The sequence below is a fragment of the Telmatherina bonti genome (assembly GCF_933228915.1).
Source record: "Telmatherina bonti genome assembly, chromosome: 6".
In the NCBI taxonomy this organism is placed as follows: Eukaryota; Metazoa; Chordata; class Actinopteri; order Atheriniformes; family Telmatherinidae; genus Telmatherina; species Telmatherina bonti.
Genome location: NC_136624.1, coordinates 27,882,062 through 27,905,639, shown reverse-complemented (window position 1 = coordinate 27,905,639; position 23,578 = coordinate 27,882,062). Strand labels below are relative to the sequence as shown.

General features: G+C 39.5%; 1 protein-coding gene across 1 annotated transcript in view; it reads right to left on the bottom strand.

Annotated features, from left to right (window-relative positions):
* The window catches only part of LOC306757261 (kazrin-like), a 59,140-nt gene extending 36,854 nt beyond the window's left edge, over nucleotides 1-22,286 (bottom strand). The window contains exon 1 of the mRNA XM_079242263.1: nucleotides 21,948-22,286. Within this exon, the coding sequence (XP_079098389.1) occupies nucleotides 21,948-22,140 (193 nt within the window). The 5' untranslated portion in view covers nucleotides 22,141-22,286. The remainder of the gene's footprint in view (nucleotides 1-21,947) is intronic.
* Between the last annotated feature and the right edge of the window lie 1,292 nt (nucleotides 22,287-23,578).

Sequence of the window (23,578 nt, the reverse complement as noted above, 5' to 3'; positions counted from 1 at the left end):
AAACAAAAAAAGGGGAAAGAAAGTAAAGCAAACAGTGAATATATAAAAGAAACATTTTCCTGGCTGTATGAATAAGAGACCAATACCAGAAGTCTGCTCTGAAGTTAGCTCATATAAGGTAAAGCATTTGAACTACTTTATTTCTTGCAGCAGTGGGAACAGGTGGGTTTTGGTTTTGTTAGACCTCTGCAGAAACACCTCCTCCTATAGTTCAATTCAATTCAATTCAATTCAATTCAATTCAACTTTTTTATATGGCGTCAAATCACAGCAATACCATCTCAAGAAGAAAAAAACATACTGATGTAATATATAGTGACCCTGATGCTTGATAGATGCTTTGCTTGTTTGAACCATTGGCTGCTGAACTCTCTGAATGTAATTTCCAGGTATGTGCAACACATTTAATAAGTGACAAAATAAGTGAAAACACATGTTGTCAACAAGGCCTTTAACCCTTTATAGCGCACTCAATGAAATACGTTGAAATTAGAAATTTTAACCTAAAAGTGTCCTTCTGGTATGTACCAAGACCCCCATTCTGTTACATTTAATTTTTTTTTTTTTTTTTTTGCTGAAAATGAAAGAAAAAAAAGTGATAAAAAAAAAAAAAGTCATTTGCCCGGTTAAGGGTTGAATATGTGCGTTTCATGCTGCTGCATTTTTCATTATGGTTGAAGAATGCTCCGGCTTCACTTTATTATTACACTATAATGCTTCACACGCTGATAGGTTTAACATTGCTAGAGCAATAACATGAATAATGACAAATACTATACTTTTTCTTTCTCAGAAATCTTGTTTTCTTCTTGATCAACCTGACTTCATGTGTCAGTGTATCGATCCACTGAAACCAAGAAGAAAGTCGTAAGATATTAAGCAGCATCCTTTAATTTAGCACCACTGTGATTCTCATGTATCTTGCTTTAGTCACGTATTGTAAAGTGACGTCATACATGTTGTTAGATTTAGCCAGTAACAGCCTGAAGGTGTTGATGAAGACGGTGAAGGTCAGTATTCAGGGTGGAATATGATGTGTAAAGCAGACACAGGCTGTTGGTGCGATATCAAACAGTAAAACTTTCATGTCTAAGTTGAAAGTGTTCTTGCCTGATGAAACTATGTTTCAGTAAAAGACAGAAAAACCTTCTCGACGGCTGCCAGGAAGACAGTCTGATGCAAAAACCTCATAGATCCATCATGTAGGGGAGGAATTCTGCACTGGATTTTATTTAGTAGTTCATAAAATAGGAATGCCGTCTGTACGAGTCCTGTTTTGCAAATGGCATTTCCATTTATAGTGGTATTTTAGTTTCATGCTAATGCTGTATTTTGCATCTTCACTTTGTTTCCAGAGTTCCTCCTGCAGACCCTTATTGCAGATGAAGGGACTACGCTCCTCCACCTTCAGCTATCAAAGCAGCTGACCTTCTGTGTGATACTGTATGTTAAAAGAGCCGATAATGACCCACCAGCTTAGTGGTTCGCTGAGTGATTGATGTCATCTCATTAGCTGTGTTGCTGAGAGCGACGCAGGCTCTCTTTCTCCGTATGTCAGTGTGTACAGTCTTCATCTGGCCTGCCGTTCACACGTCGCCTCCAGCGCTGCAGTTGTGCAGTGATTTCAACCATCTCTCCACCCTCTCGCTGCCCTCCCTTCCTGCATCCCCCTTCATCAATCAACCTCTTCTCCAAGTTTTAAAACCCCCAAAATCCCACAACTCATCTGCTTTTTTTTTTTTTCTCAGTGGATTCTTTTTTTTCCTCATGATTATTAAGATTCCTCTCCTGTCTCTGTGCTGTAACTTCCGCAGTGACAAATATTCCCCTTGCAGTCACAGTCTCCCACCACCGGCGCTCTGTTGGGCTCTGCATCACCTATCAGCGTTGGTTCGATCCACTGAGGCTTCTTCCCAGGAGAGTAGCTGCGGTAATAAGAGCAGAGAGGCATCTGAGGAGTGAAAGACTTGCCCCCTGCAGGGGAGACCGCTGCATGAAGTCAGGGGGACTTGCACAATACCAAACGGTAAACGCAGATAGAATGAGAGAAACTTTTTGAAAGAAGAACAAGACTCTTGTACACACTGCAGAGTGTCAACATGGCAAAATTACTGCTGTGGTTGTTGTGTCTCCTTGGGGTACTGCAGTCTCAAGAGACAGTGCCAAGTTGGCTGGAGCCCTTCATCAGTTTCCTCTTCCTCCACGTTGTTGTCTGATTAATTAATGGCTCGGATTCTCACTTTGCTTCCTTTTGCTCCATTTTTCTGGAGGCAGACCTCCCAAGACACTCCTCACCACCTGGCCAACTTAATCTATTTCACTTTAAAAGAAAGCGGCATTTTCCAAGCCAGAGACCAACCTGGCATTTACCTTTACATGTGACATTTGATGGAAGGCGTGCTATCTAGTGTGTAACTACAATACTTTAGCATTCAGTCAGGAAAATGTGTCTAAATAGTTCCAAAAAAACATTTTAGATTTATCTTGATTGAAAAAAAAATATTAAAAGCATCCTATTTTATGTACCCTTTTTGTGCTGTTTTTGCAAACATTTTCCGTTTTAAAATTTGGTACAGTGTACTGTTTGCATACACTCTGGAAGAAACAGCTGGACAAAACCTTCATGTCAGAATTTTAATGTAGACTAATCTACCAAAACAAATCAATAACAAAAAAAGTATGGAGACAGACGAGTGTTTTAACGTATATTTATATAAGAGAAAGATTTTTATCCACCTTTAAGTATACTATTAGTCATTTAGCATTACAATTTCCTGCCAGAAAGAATTGCAGCAGGATCTTCAAGTATTCATTTAGCTATCGCTAACAAATGCTTTCTTTGTATTTAAATTATTCAATTTATACAAATAATTTCATTTAAAAAATGTAATATGTATTGGTACCTTCAGTGTTGGTATGTAATTCAATTAGAGGGGAAAAAAAACATTTGCACATTTGATATGAAACACAAACTCAACAATTTAGTTGCCCTTCTATTCTACCAGATGTTAGTCAGTCAAACACTCAACACTTTGTTGGCCATTACATTATCTCATAACACCGGCTATCATTTCAAATGCACCATATAATCATTGAAATTATTAAAAGATAAACAAATAAACAAAGCAGTCTGTGTCTTCAAACATTTCCAGCATTATTCCAGGTGCATATCTGAATGCAAATGTCCTGCATTTCAGGTCTTTCAGGATCAAGTCCAGAGCTGTTGTTTTTATTTGTGATGCAGAGTGGTGGTTATTAAAAATATAGCATCATACGCATTTTAAATGTGCTTCATTATGAGATGAATAGTGATGAGGCAGGACAAGTTTTTGCTTTTAATTTACTATCAAAATTTGTCAGAACAAAGTATATTGGTCACTTTTGGTCAAATAAATACCTCAAAATGACTGATAATATGTTGATTTTCTGTCAGTTAGAGGAAAAGCACTTCTACTTTGTACTTTGATATGACTTGCTGTACATTGCTGCAATATAAATAAACTAAAGTGAACTACTACATTTTGTTAAAAGACCAAATAAAGACCCTGTATTAATTTTCTTTTTACTTTTCTTACCATGTTTTCACTCCACATGTGGCTTTTCCTCATACTGATGTAAATTATCACACTTGCACAATGGTAACATCAAAACAAGTAACTGGGAGAAATTTCACATCCATTGTTGCTCCTTGGCATTCCCCTCAAATAGAGTTGCTAAGCAACAGTAGAGCTGGCAACCTTTGGTTTAAACGTTAATCCTCTAAAGAAAATGTTAGAGAAAGTCAAAGAAAATAGACCCTCTGAAATTAGGCATGAGTGATGATTAGAGAGAGAGAGTAAGAGAGGGTAAGAGAGAGAGAGAGAGAGAGTAAGAGAGGGTAAGAGAGAGAGAGAGAGAAAGAGAGAGAGCTAGAAGATATAATATGATTGATGTGGGAAATTTAAAAACCAAAAGTCTTCATATGTCCTGTTTAGAAACCTCACAGGCATCACACACCACTTCCAGATCTTAATTGAATGGTGCGAGCACTCTGAGCTTCTAGCTGCTGTCCAGACTGCTAAACTGAAGAACTGACAGCCGCTAAACCTCTGTGAACTTTAACATACATGATACATTCACATACTCAAACATTTTTCATCATGTTTCCAGGAACTGCTCTAGTTTCCACAACATCCTTTATCTCTATTAAAGTATTTAATTCCAGTCACCACTTTTGGGCAAAAGATGCACTGAACCCTGTTACTAAACAAAAAATGTGCACATAAAATATATAATAGACACTAGAACGTCATCTCACATGAAACAAGTCCTTTTTTTTTTTTTGCCAAAATGACAAAACATCCATATAATGACATATATATCAGTGTAATTTTTTGGTTTTGCAGCTCTTGCAGTTGCTGTTATTTCACGTATTAACAACAGCTAAATGCACTGTTTAATACAGAGAGAAAATCTGAAGGAGTAATTTGGAAAAAATGTATCTGTGAATTCAAAGGTATCTGAAGGAGTACTACCAACACTACTGTGCTCTAAAATAATGAGGTCAGTATGTGGTTTGCATTAAGCTTTCATCTTCACACCTGATCCAGTACTAGAAATGTAGCTGTTTTTGGATCAATATGAAATGGGTCAAACTGGCGAATTTATGTTTAACGAATGTCAGTGGCAACAACACCTGACCTATGAAGGAAAAAACATGCAAATAAAACACACTGAACTTACCTTGTAGTTTCCTGTTAGCTTTTTTCTGACTTGGATTATAATGAGGCTTTTTCTCAAGCTTTAAATAAACTAAATGTACAAATACTACAGTCAACTATTAAAAGTACACTGAGCAGCACCATATTGTTGGTCACAACGGTTCCCTTCCTGTTTCATAACGCAGATGTGTACCTCACCACACAGCCTTAATTAATTTGAAATGTGTCATCCATTCGTATGCATTTGCCCATGTCCAAACAAACAACCACACACACACACATACACACACTTATATTTGTGCCCAGGCATTATCCCTTCAAATAGAGGAAAGGCCTTCAGTATCATATTTACACATATTGCTGATCACAAGGTTAAATGATGGGATGGGATGTGCATAACCACTTATATCACATTACAAGGCTGAAGAAACACAACCGCATAAATCAAAAATTACTGCAGTGCAGCTGTATGACACTCATGGAGGTCAGAGGTGGATGGCAGCTGGCGCATGTTGAGCATCATTACATTTCTGACCCTGGTACGCAATATAATGCATGGCTGCTGTACCTCCATTTGTCTCAGCTTCGTGCCGTTCCCATGGAATACAGCTGGGTCGCAGCATCTTCTGAGTCCTAAATATCAAAGAAAAGTCCATATTGGGCCGTCGTGCTTTAGGCTTTTGTTTCTCTCTCTCAACCTTTTTGCTGCTGTTTCTTCATCAGTGTACAGCTGTGCTCTGAGGTTCCCCAGAAGGGATGAGATGCAGATTATCATGAGGATCAGTCCCCAACCTTTCATCGTTTCCCTCTCCAATCAACTCTTCTTATAAACTATGGTAAAGCAAACCTTGCAGCACCCTGATCTGGTCTTGCCCACCCCCTGCTGGTCTAACCACCCACAGATCATGTTCCATGAACAATCATAGTATGACAGATGGGACATTCCAATAAAGGCCACAGACACTCATACTTCACTGGCTTACAGTGCCTCCTAAGCCAGGACCTTCAACCTCCAGCTGTGTAAACAGACAGCTGAACTAGACTGGATGAGAAAGCTAATGCCTGATTGTGACACAGAGGCATATGTAAAGCTACAGACAATCTTGGTATAATCCTTTGATACCAGCCACATCAAAGGATTCAGCTTGGAACATAATATACTCTAGCAACATTGTCTCTACTTCTTCTGATACATGGAAAACACATATGAAAATGAGACTCTTATATAGAAATGAGCGTGATCAGTGCTACTTTAGTCACACACCTCTGCAGGATAAATTAAATGATGTCATTCTCCCTCTGACTGCTGGATGTGTGCAGAATATTAAAACTGGAAGCATCTATTTCCGTTCAGCTCATATTGTAAAATTCCATGTTATGCTTTGTCTTCAGCTGACGTGACAAAAATGTTCAGGTGTCAAATATTCATGATGAATGGGAAATACAACTGCCACTGCTCATGCACACCTGACTACCTTGAGTATTTATACTTTTGCCGACCCCTCAGCTCATGTTATACACTTGAATCAGCGATAATTTGATCCAGTAACAACCTGAAAACCAAATCCGTTAATGCTCCAGCCACACAGACTTCCAGCTGATGTGGTGATTCTGACAGGAGAAAAGGATGAAGTCAGGTGACTGGTGAGAAATGTAGAAAATCTGCATAGTGATGAGGTTGGGGGTGGATGGATGATGCTTCAACAGACCTTTGTAAGAGACTGTCAAATGGAAAAATCTAAATGCCCTGCATATACATGTATGCATGTGTGTGTATATATATATATATATATATACATGTGTATATATATATATATATATATATATATATATATATATATATATATATATATATATATATATATATATATATATATATATATATATATATATATATATACATGTGTATATATATATATATATATACATGTGTATATATATATATATATATACATGTGTATATATATATATATATATACATGTGTATATATATATATATACATGTGTATATATATATATATATACATGTGTATATATATATATATATATATGTGTATATATATATATATATATACATGTGTATATATATATATATACATGTGTATATATATATATATACATGTGTATATATATATATATATACATGTGTATATATATATATATATACATGTGTATATATATATATATATATATACATGTGTATATATATATATATGTATATATATATATGTGTATATATATATATATGTATATATATATATATATATATATATATATATATATATATATATATATATATATATATATATATATATATATATACGTATATATATATATATACATGTATATATATATATACATATATATATATACACATACATATATATATATATATATATATATATATATATATATATATATATATATATATATGAATGTCATTTAGATTCTGCAAAGTGCTTTACAACGTGCTAGTCATGCACCCACTCATATCAGTTTTTTCATCATACATTTAAAAAGTAGGGAGAATAATCAAGCCTTCGATGAAGATGTGGAAGATTCTAAATCAATTCACACATCAAAAATTGATCTTTTATATGAAAACTTACAGAGTAATGTTGACAGAGCTCAAAAGGAGGACCTTATGGATGAATTATGCTGGATATTTGCTGCTGCAAGCACATTTTTCTTTGCTGGCTCTATTTCAGGGCTGTTTTCTGCATTTCTATTTCTTTAATCAATGAAAGATACTGTCACAAATACTTAAAAAAGATATTAAATACTAAAAAAGATGCTTTAAAATGCATTGATAATTGTTTAATTACATCTTAGATCTCTATTCTTAGATCTTCTATTACACAACCCTTTGCAATGTCTTCATCCTATTAAAATATTTTTGTAATCATAAAAATCTCATACAGTGTTTATATATCAGTCGAGTATTGTCTGTGCTCTTATTATACTCATTCCTCATACATCCCTTTCCCTTCAGTGACACTCCCCAGGTGGTGAATTCTAAGGTGTTCCCATTTATAAGCCTTCCAGTAGCTCCAGGGTCTACTCCAGAAGGGCATGCCCATAAAACAAGAGGAGGTGAGCAGCAGGCATATAGGAATCTAACAGCTCACAGCAGCAACTCAGGCACTTACTCCCACTGAATGCCCCGAAGGACCAAGTCATAAGCCTTCTCCAAGTTCATAAACCAAATGTAGACTGGATAGCCAAACTGCTATGACCTCTGGAGTAACAGGGAAAATTTCTGCTCAACTATTCCTTGACCTGGACCAAACAGACAGTTAGCAGGAGCTTCTTTTCCGACACCCTGGCATTAACACTCAGGGAGACTGAGACACAGTAAATGCACACACACAAAGAACAAACACAAGAAATACTTTTAAAGCAAACAAGAAGTACTTATTATTGTTTAAATAATAGATTTGGGTCACGGCTGACACGAGTTTTTGAATGTTATTACATCTTCACAGCAGTTTCTACCAGCAATACGAAAGAGGACGGGGACTATGTTGGGAGGAAAGAACCAATTAGTTTTCTCTTCATGGCCTGTCACCTGACAGTCTGCTCATTGAAAGTCTGATGGAAGAGCCTCTCTAGCCTGCTCATTTAAACCAATTAAGGTCTGGAGGTGTATTACCAGTTATTACCTGTCTCTCACAATGCTCTGCTGTTCTTCAACTACTTTGTCTGTAAACAGTGCCAGGATTTTCACCTTTAATATAATCCTGTGCGTCTCCTAACCTTCATATGTTTTTTTTTTCCTTTAAAACCCCTACTTTTATCTATCTCTCTCTCAGAAAGAAAATGAGGCAGCAGCCAAAGTAGTTCAGTTGTTTTCACATTAGCTGGCCCACGGTCTCTGCCTGTATGTGATGACAGAATCAGTTTAGGCATTCCCTATATTTGGGTTTGCACTACAATCAAAGCAAAGACAGAAATATAACAAAGAGCATTTTTGTGATCTCACAGCGGTGGAAACCGTTCAAAAAAGAAAGTGACACAGAGATAGCAAGATTTATATGAATTCCCATGCACTGACAAAGGACCTGCTTCACAACAATATGTTAGCCTGTTGGCACACAGAACAATAAAACAAAGCTCTCAGCTATTGCAGTACAAAGCTCTGAACTCCGGTGACAGGCACCGAGTGTTTGTATGGACTTCTGAAGTTGTCCAAACAGTTTATCTGTTTGAGATGGATGATGTATCTGGAACAACCCAAATTCTTAAATTCCTTTAGAGAAACTGGCTACAAAGCATGTGAACATAGACCTCTCAGAAATGTGCAGCAATTCTGGAGAACATCTTGACTAAGCAGAGAGATGGTTGGAAATCCCCCCCATTACAGGGGAAAGGGGGGGAAAGTCATTTGAACCACAACTGTTTAAGGCAGCAAGACTGTGAAAAGCAAAAGAAAAATAACTATTTCATTTTCTCAACAGAAGCTCATGGTCCTTTCTGCTTCAGAAGCAGAACCATAATCGGCGTTACATTCTGCTGTAAGCCTGTAAGTGGAACAAGCCTTGATAATTACTGTACATACTGTGTGATCCAGGTACTCATTTACCTTTTCATTTATTTATAAAGGCAGCACAGTGTGTGCACAGCCCACTTAAATCCCTGCTGGGCTTGTGTTAACTTGTTGAAAGGTCAAAACACAACTAATAAGAAAAAAGTTGAATCGATTAAAAGGAATTAATGGTCACTTGAGCTCAGCAGTGAATACCAGGACCGTTAATTGAGCCCAGATGGAGGGGTCAGTGCGTCAGCTCAGCTAAACAGGAAGCATTTTCTGTTTATCACCTTCTTTTTATTTTGAACTCAGTTTAAACTTTTCTTTTAAATAATTTCTCCCACTCAACTTATAATATTAAACATTTATCATGAGAATTTAACCAGTGACAGTTAGCACTTCTTTAGTACGCTTTCATCTTCTTAGAATAGAGAGATAATTAGATAGTTAGACAGACAGACAGACAGACAGACAGACAGATAGATAGATAGATAGATAGATAGATAGATAGATAGATAGATAGATAGATAGATAGATAGACAGATAGACAGATAGAAAAATAGATAGATTTCTCATAAACTTAACTCAACAGGGAATCCTGACTTGTTGACGTTCATCAGCTATTTTTCCAATAATTATTTTCCATTTTGTATTAAATGCAGCACTGCTTTAAAACCTGCCAGAAAATATACATGGTAGACATTTGGCCATGTGAGCAACAATTACTAATAAGCCTCTGAAACCTGGAATAAAACATGCTTGTTCACATGCTTTGAACCCAATTGTTTATAAAATTGTCACATGATGGAGAAATTATGATGTGAGTATTAGCCAGTAGTATTAACTGGCCGGCTGCTGCTTTCTACATTGTGCTGTTTTAACAAACTTTCTTTTCAGTGCCTGACTCACAACAACATTGTACTAAAAAAAACAACAAAAGTTCCTTCTGTTCAAACTGCAGAGTAGGAAAATGCACCTTATAAGTATTTGAGAAAACAACTAGCTGTCTGATGTTTTTAGGCAGTATATGATTTCCTATTTGAAATTATCACAGGCTTAATAGGAGCTAAAAGGAGGCAGACCCTGTAGAAAAGCTGGATGAAATGGTATAAGTGGGCCATTCTGTGGTGGAAAAATACGAGGTGAAGAAGTCTGAAAGTCGACTGTGTTCTTTATTGAACCAAAGTAATACATGACCATCATGCAGAGCAGTCTCGAGAGTTCTTTTCTTTAGAGTTCTGCAGTCTCTGGTCTTGAGAGTCCTGTCGTCCCGAGAGTTCCTCAGAGAGATCCTTTTAGTCCTGCAGTATTTATAGGTATGCACAAAACCTTGTCTGACAGCATCCGTGACCGCCCCCACCTGTGTGTGTCATCATCTTAGTGTCTGGGAAGGCTATGCATATTAAGGTGGTTGTGCATTTCAAGGCGGTTACTGTTTCAGTGACTGTCATACAAGTTGGTCTAGCAACAACAACACATGAGTAAATGCTGATTTTCCTTCATACTTCCCAGCCTAGGGCTGCATGGTGGCATGGTGGCGAGCACTGATGCCTCACAGCAAGAAGGTTGCTGGTTCAATCCATGTGTTTCTGTGTGGAGTTTGCATGTTCTCCCTGTGTGGGTTCTCTCTGGGTACTCCGGCTTCCTCCCACCGTCCAAAGACATGCATGTTAGGTTCATTGGGTACTCTAAATTGTCCCTAGGAGTGAGTGTGCGCGTGAGTGGTTGTTCATCTCTGTGTGGCCTTGGGATGGACTGGCGAGCTGTCCAGGGTGTACCCTGCCTTTCACCCTAAGACTGCTGGGATAGGCTCCAGCTTCCCCGCGACCCTGAATTGGATTTGAAAGTTGTCAAATCCAGTGGTGATTTGGAAAATGAATGAATTAAAACTGGTGGCTCTGAAAAGAGCTCTAAATCTACAGCTGCAAAAAAAGCTGCTTTAGTATATTTATTTAAATCCTGTCAAACATATTTCATTAAGAACTTGGAAAACAATTTAAACCTCTGAGATAAGAACATGACATACCACCCAATAGGTGCTTAATGGTGAGCTCCTCAATGCACTCAACTCACGTTTGAGTACTGGCCTGTGGCCTCTTTGCTGCATATCAACCTCATCTGTATCTGACACCCGTGCTTGAAAAGTTGCTTTCCAGTAAAGTCCACTAGTGCCCAAACAGTTCCCATCAGTACAAGTCCTTTTCAATATTCAAATGAAGCAGCTTTTTCATTGGTCTCCAATAGAAAGGTCTGATTATCTCTGAATGCTGATTGGTCTTCAAAAACACAGTACAAGGCAGCTTTTTATTCTCCTTCACCAAACTGGTCCGTGTGTAATATGCAAATGTGTTACTCGATGATGTCAGCAAGTCAAGACAAACAAGTCTCTGATATATTCAGGTGGTTTTGAAACAGTGTCTTCTGTTGGGGAAAGAAAAATCCCATTTTGGTATTAATATTGGGCTTTGTAACTTTATAGGCCTATTTACAGAAAAAAAATGAACATACCACACCAGGAGAATTGGATAAAAATCCAAATAGCTCAATAGGTCCTCTCATGTAAATCTGGAAGCGTTCACATTTCTGATTGTGAGAATTATGTTTCTAAATCCAGTAATAATGTGAATTAAACACCATATGACAGCAAAGAAAGTAATCTTATTAAAAAAAAAAAAAAAAAAAAGAACATGAGAGGAAGACACAAGAAGCTAACACTGTTCAGTAACTATGTTTGTCTAACTAGCTGGCAAGGAGGGTGACACAAGTGTACCATCCACCACCCTAAGCTCTTTCCTCTCTTTCTCCAACAGCCATGTTTCACACACCTGTAAATTACTCCTACAGCCCTGCCAGTCCTCCCCCTCTGCGATAATAACGCCATAATAATGCCACTGTTAGTATAGTGCTGAGGCTGGGTGCTTTATGGACTGACCTCTAAAATCAATTCAGCACACAGGATCTAATAATGGAGGCAAGTCTGAAACTACTCACCCTTCCTAATATCTTCTTGTCTTCCCTCATCTCTCGTTTTCTGAGTTTTGCTTCTGGGCCTCTTTGTGGACGGAAAATTATCCTCATCTCAGCTCTTCTCTGTCATTCAACTGAACAACCCTGTGGCTCACATTAACCTCATACGGAGAAAGTAATAGATGCTGTCATAGCTGCTGCACATTACCCATGAAAAACAAAATCCATCTACTGCGGCACCAATACCTCCCTACCACAAGACCTACAGGTAAGCATGACTTAGTAGAAGGTAGGCTCTGCCAGGAAGGTTGCATCGCCCCCCTACAGAAACCAAAACTGCTATAAAACTGTAGCATTGATGTATGTGATTTGGAAGTAGGATTTGCACCAGTGATGGAACAGTGGCGTATTTGAGGGTTTGAGAGTACATTCCTGGACAGCAAGAGTCGCTGAGTCTCTTGCTGTGGTTAATTAGGAGGAGTCTGTGGGGAAACCCCTGAATCTGAAACCCTCTTCCAAAAAACTGAAACCACTTCAAGTGATGGTAGCCATGTTGAATGGAAGTCATTGTTTAGCGGCCAGAACGGAAGATTCCATCGCTTATGTCCAGTGGTCAGAGCTGTCGTTGTTGCTACGAGGTGGCCAGTTTCAGAGTGGTTCTGCTAATGATACCAGACAACAGAGGGAAGAGTTGATCGGTGGAAACGCATCAAAAGGCAATCTGATGACTCTGCTCGTCGAAATTTAGAGCTCACAAAGAGTATTTCTCAGCTTGTGCAAGCGGAGACAACTTGACAAGTGCCAAATCTGTCTGAGAAGACAGTAAAATAGAAAGCCTGCGTTAATCTGACGACGTGTTGCTGTGTGTCAGCGAGGTTGTGATCGTACAAAACATCCACATGTGAAAGTAGTAATTCACTCTTGTTGAGCAGAGATTAACATGTGTTTACTAATAAGATCATTTTATGTGGAAAACAGTTAAAATTGTGGGGTTTTTTTTTTACTAAAAGAAAGTAATTTATCCAACTACTTTCCAGCTGTGAGCAACTTCATGATGATTTCTGATAAAGAAGCCAATGTGAACTGGTTGCACTTAAAATGGGAATGCATAAAAAAGGACTTCTAACACAACAGATAAGCAATTATAAACAGCATTGTGTATCCTGGGATATACTTGCACATATGGTTTGAGGCAAAAGTTAGCTAATCATTCACTGCAAACAATACAGGATTGACTGGAAGGCATATACACAACCTTTGCAACTGAGGCACAGCGTTGTTGTGTGTTTGTGGCTGAGAACACAGAGTACAGTAAGATAAATATTTGTGTAGGACCTCCTCAGCGGTAGAAAACAGCTAGGCATGATTTCAACACTGATGCCCTTAGGCTGAAAACCAAAAATAATTCAGGGATGGGGCACACTAACATGCCTGACGTCCACATTTTGGGGGACTGGATAGATGTTAACAAAAACATTGCAGATGAATGTAATGTTTTCTAGCAACTCCCCTGTGGTTCAGGAAACTAGACTATATAAACTGCATAAGTATCAACATGTTAAAAAACAAAAAAACAAAGAAAACAATATAACTTTAAAACAGTTATGTACCAAAATGTGTGATAGTGGTGTTTTAGATAAAAAGACTTCCCAACAAACACCTCTCAAACTACAGATTTTTCCAACTTCAGTATTTAGTCAAACTTACTGAAATTTGTGCTCTCCCTAACTAATTTAAACACTGAATTGATTAAATCCAAAGTAACTAGAAGCAGCCTGAACAGAGGCCCTCAGAGGGATGCCCCTCAGAAACGAACCAGGGGTGTGTTGTTGTGGGAACTATCTGGTGTAAACTGGGAGCAGCAGACTGGAGAGAAACAGTGTACATACAGACATTATCTGAGGGGTGTAGGCTTGATGTTAGTATTCTTGGGGTGTTTTTTTTCTTTTCTTTTCTGTCTTAAAATCTCAACAAGATGTTTGTAGTTTTGAGAGCTTAAAGTGGCATCTTACATCACTTGTTTTAAACTCATTACTTTAAACAATGCACTCTGAACACGTCTCAGACATGCACCTCATCACTATTTTAGTTATCATTTTAGCGTTCTTTTAAGTGCTGCATTGTATTAATTATTTATTTGTTATTTCTTTCATTTTTACCCTATTTAAGGATGTCTTTACGTGTGTTGTATGTTTGTCTAATGTGCTCTTACTACTGCTTTCCAATGTCATTTTAATACTGCAAATGGCAAATAAACTAGACTGAACTGAACTAAACAGCAAAACACTTCCTCATGACCGACTTATTTCTCACGTCTTGATTGATAAAAGTAATTATAGTCTTTTTTTTTCTTTTTTTTTTAAAAGAAGAAAAATGACAGCAACCATGTGGATTTCTGGAATTACAACGAAAATGTTTGGGGTTTTTTTTTCTATCTTTTTCAGTTTCAACCATTAAACAGCTGAATCATTGCTTCTCTAATCCTTATGGAGGCTTGTGCATATCCACAAGCCGCAGAGTAAATCAGAAGGAAAACCATTTCTGTATGCAATGTGAATGCCACAGTTTGGTTAGAATTCAACACTGATGTGAACAGAAAACGTGAACATGCCAATTGAAACATAGAAACTTAATAATGCATCCTCCATGCTGTGCAGCATAAAGTCACGTTTGCATTGAGATGAGTGACAGAAACAATGGTTATACCACATGACCGTATGGAGCTTTGACATCTCATTTGCCATTCATGGATTGTACATGTGCTTCAGGCTGCACATCTCTGTCCCAGTGTTTAGGATGTCTTCAGCCCATCAATCTTGTGACAGGCCTGCAAGAAGCAAATGATTTAGAAAAGCAGAGAAGCGTTCTGCTTATCGTCGGCTCTGCTGGAATGTCACGCTTTGCATCCTCTGGATACAGAGGAGGGGAGTTCTGCGATTCCTCAAAACTTATTTTCTTCCATGCATCGTCTTCTCTCTTCGGGGAATGGATTTAAACTGCGACCAAGACAACAATATACAGCAGCAATAAAAGTCTCTGCTGCTAAAGCAATGAGGCGTTTTAATAGGATGAGCTGAAAGTGTTGTGAAGGCAACAAGGCTTCCTCTCACTTGCTGTGTATCTGCGCCTCTGTTTATGAGAGCTGAAGTTTAGATTCAACAGGGATTTGGATGATTTAAGGTGAAGACGAAGAGTTACATATGTAAAGGAGAGACAGCGGGGAGAAATCTGATCATTATGTGTCCCTCCTGTTGTGAAGAAGGTACCGTAGCATCGAGGCATTGGCAATGAAAAACCCCACCTGGGAGAAACATACCGTACTCTGTTGAAGCTCTCTTTTGCCTTTTTGATTTAGTACAGACTCATAGTGAATATCCTTTACCAATGCACTGAAAGTGAGCCATTAATGGAGACATACATCCTCCACCGCATTCCAATCTGTTACAAAAAAACTTCAGTCACACCGCGTTACTCTTTCTAAACCTCATCCCTCCTCCGTGTACTTTGTGTCTCCTACTCGCTCTACCAGACTCAAGCAAACCCCCTTTAAGTTGCTTCATGCAAGTTGCTTTCTTTTGGACCTGCAGGCTGATGCCTTCCAGAGACACGTGACGCAAATGAAATTCAGTAAGCACATAAAACACAACCAGGAAGCAATACTTCACCCTGTCCTCAACATGAATTCTTTGCTGACAAGATGAGTAAAATTCTGCTGAGTCATTGTGCTCTCACTGTGAACAGTCGGTTTCCCTTTCTGATAAAAAGAACAGAGAGCATAAAAATGAATGTCAAAGGTCCCATGTGAGGGAAATTGGCAAGAAAATGAAATGGTGAAGAATATCCTCATTTATCAACATCTTTCTCCCGACTGCTCTGACACTTAAAGCCACTTTCAAAATGTGCTTTTAACCAAAGCCATGACCTAACACAGAAAGTCCTTAATAAAAGGACATCAATTCTCATAAAAATATTCTGGGAACCAAAGATATCTCTGAGCCGGTAAAAAGGAAATAGTCACATGAGCGCTCTGGCTTTCATAGGTATAATTGGCATACGGAGACATTTCAATCTCCCTGATGGGAATCCGATCATCTCAGAGTCTCACACTGGAATGAAATTCAATGCTTTGTGCTATGGCTAGAGTACTCCTCATTTCTCCTTGAAACAGATTTTACTGATTTGCTCTGTGAAGTTTCATTCAGATAAAGTTTGCCTGGAAGGTTTCAGTGTGGAGGAATGTGTGCTGGAGACGTACCCCGTCCAAGAGTTGGCATCTGACAAGCAGCTCCCTTTTCTGCTTCTGCGCCACAGCTTGCCCGCCTGCCTTTCTGCAGGAGGCGGAGCAGCCGCCAGCTGCCACACGAACTCAAAGAAAGCCATCAGCAGCTGGAGACGGCACTTCTGTGCTTTTTAACTAACAGACGGACAAGTCAACACAGAGTTCAGTTGTCATTTTTAACCTCTGACCGTTCAAGATTTCTGTGCCATGTAACGAGAGCCTTCAAGGTGAAAAACAAGCTTGGAAAGATTTCAAAGTAATTGAGACAATGCAGGCTGGCTTCCTCCGGCCCTGTAAGGACATGAAAGTGGATACGTGCTGCCATGCTGTCCTCCCTGCTCTTTAGGCAGCAAAATCCAGGAGTGGAAACTCTTGCTCAAGTCAAAGTCCACCAGACTTCTGCTCCTTCTGAGAGCCTGTCAGGTCATTACCGAGGCTTGCATTCCATTTCAAAGCAAGACAAATAAACACAGTCATTGTTTATTTAAGGTCATTACCAACCGCAGTAGAGCAGAGGCAATCAGCCAGAAAATGCCTCAAAGCTTATCAGTACAGGGGACATAATAATTAACAACTGATAATGAGGGGCCTCAGAACTGAAATAAGTGAAATGTAAAATGTCATATCACCGGCCAGGTGAAAAATTCCCTTTGCTTGTTCCAGTAATAATCACCTTTGCTTTGTTGAAACTTTTTCCATGTTTGATCATTTATTCATTTGCATACTTATATTATTTTTCATTACATTTGTGAAATAGTCATACTTACTAGATAAAAGTTAAACATTATGCTACAATTATCTATATTATGCTACTAAATGTGATTATTTTAGCAATATCCTCTGTGTTCGACTATATCGCTGGTGTTTTTGAGTCTTTTACATAAGTAAAAAAACATCATCCTCCCACCCACCAGTGCCAGTATCTGTTCAGTATTAGAGCCTTTGCTGTGCAACAATTAGTTCTTTTACTGGAGGAAGTCTGCTATGGGAGAGGAAGAGGGTGGGAGAAATGTAAGGGGAGTAAGGGGCTGCCTCTCTCTGGCTATTGTTTGGACACTGTGTCCCACCACTGTATTAACCACAGACAGGGCGTGGCTGAGGGAGCCCAGGCAGGGAGTATAGGGTGGGGAGGAGGGAGGGTTCACAGGGCATACTTTAACTGCATGTGGACAGCCTACAGGAAGGCGGGTGGTCCCTGGAGAGTGTTGCTGAGAAAGAGAAAGAGCCGGGGTGAATGGGGTTTTATTCCAGCAGTTTGGCAACGTGTTCCCAACCCTGCTCATGTGCGCCATGAAGTAATGAGAGACCTGGGCCTCTGACAAACTCAGGCCAGATGGGGAGAGGATTCTTTTCTGCAATTACTCTGTAGCAGAGAGCATTAGAGCCACTGCAGCTCCTCCTCTGTGGAGGAAAAGATAATCACTGCATTTTTTTTAGAGGGGTGCTTAATGATCATGCGTGCCTTAAATCAAGCTTTTTGGAGAATGTCTTTTTAAGTTGTATCTGTTGTCATCCATCGTAAAGCATCGCGCTGTAGCGTTTTGCTTTGTCTCCGCAGCAGCTGAGAGGCTAGAGGAGGAGCTGCTCTGGATTTGTATTCAACAGTTTACTTTTCATCAAAGACCAACGAAAGATAAATCACTATTCTGTACTGAGTGTGGGTTAAGTTAGAGCTGATGCTTTTCTACCTCTCAGTGATTATCCTGTGGACCAGCAACCCATTCAAGGTGAAGACAGATGGGAGAGGCACCCTCAACACTGCAGAGGACAAAGCCCGTGTAGGAGGAGATGGTAACATGAGTGGGGTGTTTTGTATAGAAATATAGAGTGGAAATGATGTTTTTGCTTGATAAACAAAAATCTTAAAGTCTGATTACCTCTGCCTGCACAGAGCTGTAGTTGTGGCATCATTTAATAAAGGACATGAACCCTGGACTTCTGCATCTCCCGGGAATAAGACTTGCCAAGTGCAGTCCTGAGGAGACAAGCTGATTAAGGGCAACATAAGAAGCAGAATTTTCTTAAGCTCTGTTAAGCTTGGAACTTCCTCACCAAAATGCTCCTGAGGAGCTGCAGCAGACCTGTTATGTTCAGCATGTGACTTTCTATTGGTTATTCGCATATTTCAATCTCCAGCTGGTCTTAGTTTGTTCAGCCTGAGGAATTTAATTCTCATCTGTATCCTGAAAATGCTCCAAAAGCACTCATCACCATCATTTATGCTAAAATGGCTTTTACATCTCTCATTGTGAATGTTTAACTCCTCAAACCATGGACCCGGTGAAACCAGAAAAAACTGTACGTAAAGTTCTTCCGTTTCCCCTTTCCATTTGACAAAAATGTCCCTGTTTTCAGAGCAGCCAAGGATAATCTACACATCCTTTGCTGTGTTCCTCTGTAATGTGTGTCATATAGCCATGTTTTTAAAAAAAAAAAAGGCTTATGGATTGCTATTGGCAGACTCCCATGAATCTGTGATGAGCACTTTCCCACCAACTGCAAGGCAACAGCCTACCAATAGCATTAATCCATGGATTTGACATGGTATGATATTTTTTAGTGTCCCTTTACAAATATAATGCGAAGGTTTTACCAATATGTATGATATGAACAGAAACATCAGTGTCCTTTAGGAATCTTCAATAAGGTATCGCCATCAATGTAATGGATAAACAGGAAAGGCCTGTTGGTGAAATATGCAATCACCCTGACAGTGAATAGATTACTGTCAGTAGTTTGAATTACAAAAAGGTAACACACTTCTATCATTCATCCAAAGGCAAAATCGCCACTGACTAGTCTTAAATGATAATAAGACGAACAAACAATGTCTTTTAAGGAGGCTGGAAGTTGGAGAAATGACGAAAGACTGTTAAAAACCTGATGAAAAAATGGGGCCTGTTGGGGCTAATTTCTTCTTTTCTGGTTTCGCTCTGTAGGAAGGACTGCTGGAAAGACCCCAAGGCCAACAGCAACAGCAGCATCAAGTGCTGGGTTTATAGCTTTGTTGGACGTCTGTCAAAGATGTTATTGTAGCCTCACAGAGAGGTGAATCACATCAGAAATTCTGACACTTTGCCACAGTGTAATGTATTTACAGGAAGTCGCTCCATGCATAATAAAAACCTCTGCTTTGATCCAGCGCCAGGCAGAGCCAACAAATGGACTAACAAGCAGCCGGGCCAGGAGAGAGATATACACCTAAAGAACATTTAATCTCCCTAAGCCACCAGTGCTGGCTCATCACACTCTAAGACAAATCATCTTAAACTTAAAATCTTATAAGAACGGGTTTAAACTAAGCGGTTCTCAGGCTCAAACCTGTTTATCCTGCTGAGGTGAGAGCTCCACTGAGGGAGTTGGATTACTGTGTAGCTGCGTTTGGTTTGATCAGTCACCTGACTGCTGGCCTGGCCTCTGGGAACAGGAAATATGACATCACTGCCCTGACATTCAGGAATGTGGGAATGTCAGGCTGCCTGTTAACATAACTCGAACAAGACAGAGCAAGAGTGACGGACACAACATAAAAACGCTGCTGCTGCTGAAGTGATTCAACCAGCAAGACTAAGGGTTATTTCAACAATCTTTGACTTGAACCTTAGATTTTTAGACATTTGGTGAAATTTTCTTTTAAAATTATACACATGTTTTCAGATAATACTGTGTATTTATTGTTCAAAAGGGGGTTTAGCCAGCAAAAAGTGTCATCCAGCATGATTCTGTGTTGACCAACCAAGACTGGAAATCAAATCAACTTCTTTGCAACATGAAAATGTTAATTTCTTGTTATTAATGTGCATAGAAATGATGCCGGCATAAACCAAAATGACTGTGGCGTATCATCTCACATCTCCCACAGCTCATTCATGTGATAACCACAAACCACTGTTGGTATTTGGTCACGACGGTCCCCCAAACACATTATTCTGTTCCTCAAATTTACACATCTGGATCTGATTTAATTATCTCATTGGCAGCTGAATCACCTTTTCTTAAAATAAAAACCCACTGAATTCTTCTATAATTTCTATGAAAGTTTTCTGAGTGAAAAAACATGAAGCATCTGTATCTGTTCAGACACCATGGTGAAGAAAAGCTTTGCAACTGTAGCTTAATTCTGCAAAACACTTTATCTTTTATACTTTATGGTGAGCAGGAATACAAACTGCTTTGTTTGCATGCTTGGCTGCATACTTGTGTATATACATTAAAAAGTGCAACTATGGCAGAAGCTGAAGGCCAAAGCATCAGTGAAAGGTTCACTGAAAGCTTATAATTGATATGGTTTGAACACGGTAACACCACATGAAAAGAGATACTTTACTGTGTTTTAAGCATGGCAGGAAAAAGTAATGACAGTAAATCTCAGTCTCTGTTTAATAACTTACAATCATTGCTGATGTTTGCTCAGTGTGCACAAAAGTTTAAAGGGTTACCTAAGCATTTTTGTATGACTCTTTTATACGGAAAAAGACAGATTTTATCATTGTTTTTAAAGGACCATTTTGCACGTCTTTGTCAGATCCACCCTGGATTGCAGACTATCAAACCTTCCTGGATAGTGACAACAAATTACTGCAGGTTATAATCCCAGTAATTCCTGGCATGTAAGAATGTGTGGGAATTTAAAACTTAATCTGTTAATCTATCCTACATTCATTTGGAAGTAATTGGTATCTTATTTCGGTATACTGACAGGAAAAGAGGATTACTACTTTTGTCTCAGTAAAAATAAAACAGAACATTTATCAGTTATCTAAAAGTAGTGCATCTAAATAAGCTTGAGAAGGCAGAGAGCAGCAAAAAAAGCAAAATATGTCAAACATTGCTGTCACTAGCTATTTAAAAACTGTCAAAGCATACAACAAATCGTCATGGCCTCTCAGTAAGTATCACTTCAAGTCAAAGTAAATGATCTTGAACAGTGCCATGAAATCTGTAATTCACAGACCTTTTCTCATTCATCGTGTTATTCCCAGCTAAGTGACAGTTTCATGGTACTGCCAGCCTCCTTCAGAGACGTTGGCATGAAATAATTGTTCCCAAACCACAGTTTTCTCTTCGCAGTCTTATTGCCAGACTTGAGCACGGAGCAGAGAAAGAGCCAGAGCTGGAGGGAGTGCAGCCCCAGAGGAGCCCAGCTGCTTCCTGGGAAACCAAACTCCAGCCGACTCTGGCCCACGCTCTCTAACCCCGACCCCTCCTGTCTTATAACAACACTCTGTCTGTCTCCTGCTCTGTTTTCATGTCTTTTCCACTGTCATTCTCATGCTGAGTTGGGGGAAAAATAAGTCAGATGAGGAACGGTGGAACGATATGAGTCACCCTGCTGCGCATTCCCCAAATACTTCCCACTGTTAATTTCAAAACACTCACACATGTTCATGTTCTCACTCTTGCACATGGACAAGCAAGGGATTGGGTGTGAGTGTGCATACACTTATGTTCATGTCGGTGTAGTGACACTCACCCCGATAGTGGATGCTGTCATCGTGGTGATTGTGCTGGTGGTGGTTCTCCAAGGCAGGGGGGCTGCTGGCACCCAACTCTGCCAGTCTACGGCTGGTGGCAGAAAGCTCTGAGCGAAGGTTGGTCACTTCCTGACTGGCAGAATGGATGGCCCCATCAATCCTCTGTGCCAGCTGTTTGTTGTCTTCCATCATTTTAAGGATTTTCCCCTGAGGACCAAATCCACACAGAGCAGCATGGTGTCAAGAGGAGCATTACATGGGGTGAAGCTGGCACCCTATCTACATCCACCACCACTTCTTTTCCCCCTTCTTCTCCTCCTCTTCCTTCTGCACCTGAACTTCTTTTCTTCAGGTTTACTTTGCACATAAAAAAAAAAAAAAAAAAACAACAACAAAAGTCTCCTCTTCTGTTCTGAGCAGTTCAGAGATGATGTCTACCTGTTACTGCATAAAGAGTAACGTCTGTGTGGCTGAACACTACACAGTGAGACAAGACATGCTTTCAAGTAAGGTAAAGGACAAAAACAGTGAGCAATGGAGAAAGTGAGGCTGAAAAAAAAGCAAAGGGAGCAAAGAGACAGAACAGAAAGAGAAGAAAAGGAGATGCAGCCCAGCAGGCGAAGGGGGAAAGTGAATGCTCCCGTCGAGGAGAATGTGCTGCGAGCAGCTGCTCTCAGAGAGGACCCTGCACACACTGAGATGACATGCAGCCTTTAAAATGGACTGTACCATGTGGCGGTACAACGGGGGGAGACGGGGGGGGCGCAATTGGACTGAGCTGCTCTCCGGCACATCTCTGTAACTACACAATAAGCTGTGTATCCCACACCCCGCGGAGCCTGTAATGAGTTAGCAGTTGGTCTGTAGTAGGAAAAAAGTACAGATTGTTTCTCTCTACTTCTTCTTTCCACGCTGCTACATTTAGAGCTTGGCAGTAATGTTGAAGCCCTCAACAAGCACTTGTCAAGCCCTCTATATCCTTTTCACATGTCCCTTCCTCCCTTTCACTCACACACCCGCTGTCTTTTTGTCTCTCCCACCCACCCACCCACCCTTTTTCATTCCATTATATATTCATCTCTTTGTCCTGGGAAAGCTTACCCCCACAACGGTGGAAGGGGGCTGGCACAAGGCGCCCAAGGGGAAAACATTTCAACACAGAGAGCAAACTTACCAAAGGACAGAGGCTCAGTACTATAATGGGGTACACACAAGAAGAAGAGGCCTTGAGAATTGTAATGGAGCTGTGGTGTGAACATAGAAAAACTTCACCTTTGTGGTGAAAAACAGTTGGAAGGGTTATATTTTAGCTTATGTGTGGGCCCAGTAAACAAACACCACTGCCACTGGTGCTTATCTGTGCAAATGTAAAATTCCCTCACACAGAAAGGTTAGATTAGGTGGGTAGAGATGGGAGGCATGCTGCTAATCTCTACTCAAAACATTCCTCGATATTGCTGAGCCGTCACAATTTTAAATCTGCATTTGACATTTTCATTTCCCAAAGAAGAAAACACATCCTGTCTGGCAAGAGACTGAGACAGATGAGTGATACATCACTCAGATTCTGTCATCCGTGGCGCAGGTGATAACAGCTCTGTGGCTGTTTGTATTCATACAATGGCAGAGA